General features: G+C 38.0%; 1 protein-coding gene across 1 annotated transcript; it reads left to right on the top strand.

Moving 5' to 3' along the window:
- Nucleotides 1-1162: 1162 nt before the first annotated feature.
- Nucleotides 1163-5094, top strand: LOC110527428 (T-box brain protein 1). The gene is made up of 6 exons (XM_021608690.3): nucleotides 1163-1735; nucleotides 1992-2146; nucleotides 2243-2364; nucleotides 2647-2799; nucleotides 2942-3003; nucleotides 3581-5094. The coding sequence occupies exons 1-6, from the start codon at nucleotides 1206-1208 to the stop codon at nucleotides 4191-4193; spliced, it is 1635 nt and encodes a 544-aa protein (XP_021464365.2). The 5' UTR covers nucleotides 1163-1205; the 3' UTR covers nucleotides 4194-5094.
- Nucleotides 5095-8302: the final 3208 nt, after the last annotated feature.

Raw genomic sequence — 8302 nt, 5'->3', positions numbered from 1 at the left:
AAGTCTACTGTGCCTTTAAACAGCTTGGAAAACTCTCTTTCCTTGACATCGTGGGGAAATCAGCCAAGACCTCGAAAAAATATTGTAGACCTCCACAAGTCTGATTCATCCTTGGGAGCAGTTTCCAAATGCCTGAAGGTACCACATTCATCTGTACAAACAACAGTATGCAAGTATAAACACCATGGGACCACGCAGCCATCATACCGCTCAGGAAGGAGACTCGTTCTGTCTCCTAGAGATGAACATACTTTGGAACTGAAAAAGTGTGTGCGAGCTACCAAATACTAATTGAGTATTCTGACCCACTGGGAATGTGATGAAAGAAATAAAAGATTTAAATAAATCATTCTCTACTATTATTCTGACATTTCACATTAAAATAAAGTGGTGATCTTAACTGACCTAAGACAGGGAATTTTTACTTGGATTAAATGTCAGGAATTGTGAAAAACTGAGTTTAAATGTATTTGACTGAGGTGAATGTAAACTTCCGACTTCAACTGTATATAGTGAATAGGGTGCCACTTCCACCCTGTGAATCTTGCCTAGCTGCCAGCTGTAACTAGCTGTCATTTTTTCAATTAGTTATGCCATAGTTGACACTTCTGACACTCCTTGGAGCCTTGTTTTCCAATAACATTAAAATGACCCTACCCATTTGATGTGAGGTGATGCCCACTTTCAAGATTTAGTAATATTTCCTGATTTAAAAAAATGTCAATGAAATATGAATGTTGTCATTAACTATAAACATGTTTAAATATATAATCTACCTGCCACATGGTACTAGAGGTGTAAAAACAGCAGTATTTTGTTCGTCCAGCAAAACGAACATGATCAGAGAGATTTCTATAACTTATAAATATAACTGTTTGTACAGGCTACTTCTAAAACCTTATCCCTATTCTGTAATGTAAAGAGTAACAACTGTAGATGTTTTATTAGTTTCGTTCCAAGAGTATTTAGAGTTCATAGTCCCTACATGTGATACGCGTAACCTTAACCAAATTGGTTTTTGTGTTGCGCGTAATTCTCCTTGCGCTGCTCCAATATCTTCGCATCTCAACATCCAACGCCCAATAATATGGATAGCGACTACCACAGGTCTGAACTCGCTACCCAGTACCACCCTATGCTCTCCTCAAGTGAAGGGCTGAACTGAAAAGAGGAACCTAACACGTTCTAATAAAGAAACCACAGGGATGACAAATCTGTCAGACGCAGACGACTTTATCGACTCGGAGGACTCATTTGGTGACGGCGACAAGGGAAGCAGTAGGCAGTCTGCTCAAGAGACCGTCTGCGACAATCGTCATAACTTCCATGGATCTACAGAGGGACCGTATCCCTCGTCTCAGCCCAGCCCCAGCCAAGCTCAGTCCGCGTCTGCTGCCTCGCCTGGTACCATGTTCCCACACCGGACACTGCACGGAGCCACCTACCCTGCCCTCGCCATCACCAGTTCGGGTCACTACATGGCACACCATCCTGTGGTCACGCAAGGCTCATATAATAGCCTCTTGACCACTACGTCACCTCAAGGCTTCCCAGCGCCCGGATATTTTTACGCCCAGCCATACGGGCATGGCCACCAAGGAGGTGCTTTCCACAAGACCTCAGCAATGCAAACCGGGATGGTTTTTGGTAAAGCGCAAGTTTATCTCTGCAATAGGGCTCTGTGGCTCACGTTTCACAGGCACCAAACAGAGATGATCATCACTAAACAGGGGCGGTGAGTATTGACCCGTTCACTTTCTCGCTTGCCTTGCATAATGTTAGCTAATGTCAACATAGTGGGCAAACTGCCGTACTTATTTGGACGAAGTAAAATTGACCTGTTTATTGAAAACGCCTGGGGTTTATTAACAAAATATGGCCACAGCAATAGTCCCAATTAGAATGAATTTCGTTGTCTCATTAAGTAAAGTTTTAGCGGGCTTTAGGAAGTTGTAAAGGAAATAAAACTATATATTTGTTTATTCTTCCAGACGAATGTTTCCATTCCTGAGCTTTAATATATCTGGACTTGATCCGACGGCAAATTACAATATTTTTGTGGACGTCAGTCTCGCGGACCCTAATCACTGGCGGTTCCAAGGAGGACAGTGGGTACCCTGCGGTAAAGCTGAGTCAAATGGGACAGGCAAGTGATTTTACTTTTCTTGTCCCCCTTCTATCCTCTCCAAGTGAGGTTTTCTGACAAAGAAAGTGAGTAATGTCTTCAATAATCAATTTATAGGGAACAAGGCCTACATGCATCCAGACTCTCCGAACACCGGCGCGCACTGGATGCGTCAAGAAATTTCTTTTGGAAAACTGAAGTTGGCAAATAATAAAGGGGCATTGGAAAGTGCAGGGCAGGTACGTTTAATATAATCCTTATTTCGTACAGGCTCATATATATACGGTGAAAGAGGTCTTGAAAATATTCTATATTCAAGTCTAGAGACGTTTCATTGAGAGATTGTCTATAAAAAATTTGTTTATGTATTTATCAACCATATTGTATGAAATAATTCAGAATTTATTTGTCTTTTTCTTTTTTTTCTTAATTTTTTTACACAAATCTTCAAATTGTGCTTTGTCTCTAGAGATGATCACATATGCCGCAATTAACACCTGTTTTTCATGTCCTCTGTTCAGATGGTTGTCGTTCAGTCCCTCCATAGGTACCAACCCCGTCTTAATGTGGTAGAGGTGCACGAGGATGGGGCCGAGAACGCCAGTCAACCCAGACAGTCATTTACGTTCCCCGAGACGCAATTCGTTGCAGTCACAGCATACCAGAACACAGACGTAAGGAAATTCGTTCTTTCAAATATTGATTCATTTTTTAAATTGGGGCTAGGCAAATAATTTCATATTAGGGTAAAAGTGGTTCACAAATTGACATTAGACTAGGCTAGGCCATTTTAATGTTTTTATTTTCTTCTTTCAGATAACACAGCTGAAAATAGACCATAATCCTTTCGCAAAAGGTTTTCGGGACAATTATGACAAGTAAGTAAAAAATATATTAGCCTAGCCATTGTTTTGTTTTTTAATATCCTTACATATTTAAATATTATTCTATTGAAATTATTCATATCACAAATTGTGACTAAAATATTAACACATTTAATGTAGTTTGTTCCGAAATTAGAATATGCTTTACGCACGACTTTTCCCCATTTATTTGTGACGTTGCTGTCACTCCTAAAACAACCATATGTTTTTTAAATGATTCTTCAATACCAGCTTTAAAGGTAAGGACTACATTATGATGTAAACGAGCTTGAAATGCATTATGGATTTGGATACGCGCATATTTTTGTTCAATTGGATGTTTATGCGTTTGTGTGTCAGAATTCATGTGGACAGACAAGTTCAATTTTCTTGCCAATTTTATCTTCAAATATTTAGTGTTTTAAGAAACTATTGGAGATGAATTAGGCTTAATGGTGTAAGACGTCCGTTAATTATTTTTAAAATAATTGCATGCCATTGTTACTTCACCCTTGTGGAAGAGTTTTATTTTAGGTATTTCTCATTTGTATTATTTTCCAATTTCCTAATTGATTGTTTTCAATGTCTCTAGAATCTACACAGGCTACGATAGTGACCGGTTGACGCCATCGCCGAGTGACTCGACCTACGCCCAGTTTGTGCCCGGTGCCAGATATGCACTTGCTAATTCTTTCCTTCAGCACCAATTCGTCAGCACTTATGCCAAGTCCTGTTTCCGCCCTAGCGCAGGAGCTACGTCTGGACTAGACTATAACGTCCCCTTAACTAACAACATGCTGTCACCGCAAACCAGCGAGGAGGACACGATGGCGGCATCCCCGAGATGGTTTGTGACACCGACCAACAACAGACTGGACTATGCCTCCCGCACAAATGACGCGACTGGAAACACGGCAACTTTGCTGTCATATGCAACAGCTGGAAAGGCACTACAGCTGTCCGCAACGGACAGTTCGGGTAGAGCCCTTACTTATTACGCAGAACCAACGGATTTTGCGCCTACCTCACCCCAGTATTGCGGTGCGCCTAGCCCGGCTCTGTCCTGCTGGACTAATGGACACGCTATTGGTACTGCGGACTTTGATGAGGTCCTCTCACTTTCAAAGGAGAGTTTGCCAACGAGTGTCTCTGAAGACGCAAAACCACAAGATATCTCGGAGTCTAGTTGGATAGAGACATCATAAACTGAATTGAAGAGATATCCCATCCTAGGTTATTGGCACCAGTCGAAATAGTCATCTGGAAATCGTTCATTCGTTTTTTCATTAGACTGCATTTTTGGATTAGCCTACAGTGGGCTGTGGATATGACTGAAGTATTAAAATGTTAACGACAAAATGGTCTATTTAAGCTATAATAATGTATCTATATAACATTAGCTGTAGTCCCACTCTAGATGTTTTCATTGAATCCTGTTTTCTAATTTGACTGATTTGATTGATTGATTTTGATTTGTTGAATACATTTCTGGAACGTGTTCATGTCTTAGCCTGCGTTGAGTTTCCTTGGCATTATGTTTTATTGTGCTGGCTTTAGTAGGCTATATATGATCCACAATGTCTTTACTAGCGCAAAAAAACAAGGTTCTGAGTTATAACAACTGTACTAAAAGTAAGTAGCACAATGCTTCAAAACACAATGGACATATTAATAAATCAACGCCCAACGCAAAAAAATGCGAAGAGGGAATTTGTTGTAGTCTTATAGGATAGGATGTACACTAATTAATTATCTAAAAATGAAGTAAAAATATAAATTCGATTAAAAGCAGATGGAGAAGTTGCAATTCCTTCTCTCTTTAAATGTGTTTATACCAGGTATGATGGTTTATCAGTGCTGTTGCTGCTTTGCTTGCAGATGCGTGAACAATGGAACAAACCGAAGATGAAAGATATTCATAAGAGGACCACAATGGACATAAGTAATCTGAACTTGTTTTTTAATCCTTGATAATGTTTAACGTGTGTATTGTTGTACTCACATAGCTGATTCAACATCTGTATTTTACATTTGTCAAATAACTTTCATTTATTCGGCGACTATTGACGTTTTCTTTAAAAATAAAATATTTTTGTGTTAAAGTAACTGCCCAGTGTTTCCAGATTTCTATGAAATATGACCTATAATTTACAATATGAGTAAAACACTTTTCCTACCAAAAGATAATTAAATATGTTGAAAATAAGCTTTTCGGTGTTTGAATGATATGGGCGTACCCCAATAACAATGATGTGGGCATATTGCTGGGGGTGTAAACAGGTCATTAAAAATATTAATCACAAGTCAACCGCTGATTGGCCAACACAGCCAGTGAGCCAACCTGACTTCACATTATATGTTGAAATAGTAAGCATTTTTTGAGATGGGTTTTTTCTCAAATGCGTTGGCGTCAAATACGAGTATAGGACGAGTCAACAACATTATTTGAGAATGAACTAACAAACAATGAACTTTTAAGTGCTATTTTTACTGGACAGTTACTTTAACCTTCATTGAGGTATTTACAGAAAATTAATCTCGGTTAAACCAGAACAAAAAATCTTGCGCAATTTGCTCAACTGTGTTTACATATTTACATATAACGTAAATTATTTGCAAAGAGCTACCTATTGGTTGTTTATGATACTTTCCAAGTGGAAATGTACGAATGGCTATATAAATACATTTGATTTGATTTGAAAACTCGGCCAAATTGAAAGTTTCCGAGTTGTCTTTCCAGTAGTCTTTCTATGAGAGATTAACACATAGTAGTCATGGCCCAATCCCAAACCAGGGACTGTTTACATAGCAGGTTTGGATAACTAATCTGGCAGGTTAGGATAAATCACGTGGCAGGTTGGAATTAACATAACAGGCTAGGAAAATCGTTGCCTAAAATGACATACCCAAATCTAACTGCCTGTAGCTCCGACCCTGAAACAAGGATATGAATATTACTGATACAATTTGAAAGGAAACACTTTGAAGTTTGTGAAAATCTGAAAGGAATGTAGGAGAATATAACACATTTGATCTGGTAAAAGATAATACAAAGAAAGAAAAAAAAGCGTTTTTGTACCTTCATCTTTGAAAAGCAAGAGAACGGGCATAATGAATTATTCTAGCACAGGCACAATTTAGACTTTGGCCACTAGATGACAGCACTGTATGTGCAAAGTTTTGAGTGATCCAGTGAAATCTTGCATATCTATTCAAAAGGTTGAATCAAGACTACCCAAATGTGCCTAATTGGTTTATTCATACATTTTCAAGTTCATAAGTGTGCACTCTCCTCAAACAATAAGATCAAGAAAGCACGAAATGAGGGAAAGGTTGCTTACTTGGTCAGAGGACGAGGCTTCATCAACGGTTCAGAAATCCATATTCCTCCCTAAAATCTCACCAGAAGAAACAGATTGATGGTTTCGCCCATGGTATTGTAATGAAACAGCATTTCCGCAGTTATAAACCCAGGGTCGTTACAGTATTCTCATTTTCCTTGTATTGTTTAACTTTACATAACAAGGTGACTATTTTTCGGAATACTCAGGTACTTCAATTTATTAGTTTGTTCTTGTATGACCAGAAGGCCTATTTTGTTTACAAACTTACGAAGAAGCTGTATTAATTGTTTATGTATACAGTAACTAAGATACTGTTTTAAAGGGCATACAGGTCTGCTCTGACTTTACACGGTTATTGCTCTATTTAGTTATTAATACTTATTTCCATGTGAAAAAGGTCTTAGGAACATGTATATGTAAAACATGTTTTATTCAAAAAATTGTATGATCAGTTTTTGTATGCACTTAAAATAGTAGGTACCCTTTTATTTAAATTATTATTTTGTATTTTATTTCTCAGAATAGTTCCTGATTACACTAAAGAGGGGTTTTAGTCTCTCTTACTACAAGAACCCTTGGTTTGGTCTTAATTTTCTGTTGAGTTGAATTTCAAAAGCTGGATAACATCTAGCTCAAAGTTGATAGAATAAGCTATTTTCACTTTATGTTGATTTAAATGGTGCAGATCTTGGTTCCTTTATCGCTTACGTTCACTGCTCCTACGTTTGACTCATCCTACTACAGTGCGCAAGACCTTATTTTTATTTGCTAAACAATTTCGAACAGATTTTTGCTTTTTTCACGAGTCTCACTCAATTTTGGCTGATGCCAACTTCTGGAGGTCACAGTGGGGCAACGATATTTGGCTTTCCCATGGATCTGAACGCTCCGCCGGTGTCACTACAATGAAAAACACCTTTGGTGGTAATATTCTATACTCGGAATGTGACCCCTTTGGTCACTTTATTTGTCTTGTGATCAGTTACAATGACATTACACTCATTACTGTAAACTTCTACGGGTACACCAAACATGAGAATGATCAGTTACAATGACATTACGCTCATTACTGTAAACTTCTACAGGTACAACACCAAACATGAGAATGATGAGTTGATTAAATCTATAGAGAAATGTATAATTCATTGGTTATCTAAATTTCCGAATTCGTTATTATTGATAGGAGGGGACTTTAACATTACTATAGATAATCCAACTGATAGATGGCCCTCAGGTAGGCCAACCAATCAGAATTTGGGTTTAATACTTTTTATGGTAATGTTTGATCTTACTGATATATGGAGAGAGAGGTTTCTGGCCGACAGATCATTCACTTGGAGTAACAAAACAGATTCCAGACAATCCAGAATAGATTTTTGATTTATATCCAAATGTATTGATAGTGAGTGTGTTACTACAAATATTTGTACTACTCCCCTCACAGACCAAAGGGCCATTTACATTGATATCAAAATATTTACCTCTGATACTATCCTTGGTAGAGCATCCTACTGGAAGCTAAATAGCTCATTATTAAATAATGATATAGTTAAATTTGAGGTTAAAGATCTGCTTTAACACTTTTGGGAAAGGGCTTGTGAAGAAAAATCTTATTGCAAGAACTGGGAGCTCTTTAAATTTGAGGTGTCCAAATAGCTTATAAAATATGGTAGTAATCTTGCTAAGACCAGAAGAGCTGAGGAGGAAAAGGTGATCATTAAGATAACTTCCCTTTCTCAGAGATCCCCAGCCGACCTCTCGGAGGAGGAGAAGATGGAACTAATTGAGTCACAAAATAAACTGGATAACATATATACACATTAAAAGCAGACAGAGCCTTTATTAGATCTAGGAAAAAATGGATTGAGGAGGGAGAACAGAATTCATCCTATTTCTTTAGACTTGAGAAAGTTCACTCTAAAAATAACACTATCTATAAGTTAAACATTGATGGTGTTATTACAGATGAC

Source organism: Oncorhynchus mykiss, chromosome 7 (assembly GCF_057628025.1).
Source record: "Oncorhynchus mykiss isolate SJ-2025 chromosome 7, ASM5762802v1, whole genome shotgun sequence".
Classification (NCBI taxonomy): Eukaryota; Metazoa; Chordata; class Actinopteri; order Salmoniformes; family Salmonidae; genus Oncorhynchus; species Oncorhynchus mykiss.
The sequence above is the reverse complement of the archived record's forward strand: the minus strand, read 5'-3'. Positions and strand labels throughout refer to the sequence as shown.

Excerpts from the sequence above, each read along its gene's own strand:
- LOC110527428 (XM_021608690.3), top strand. The coding sequence starts at position 1,206 with ATGACAAATCTGTCAGACGCAGACGACTTTATCGACTCGGAGGACTCA. Across the intron at positions 2,365-2,646 it reads CATTGGAAAGTGCAGGGCAG|ATGGTTGTCGTTCAGTCCCT; the intron begins GTACGTTTAATA and ends TCCTCTGTTCAG. Across the intron at positions 3,004-3,580 it reads TTTCGGGACAATTATGACAA|AATCTACACAGGCTACGATA; the intron begins GTAAGTAAAAAA and ends CAATGTCTCTAG.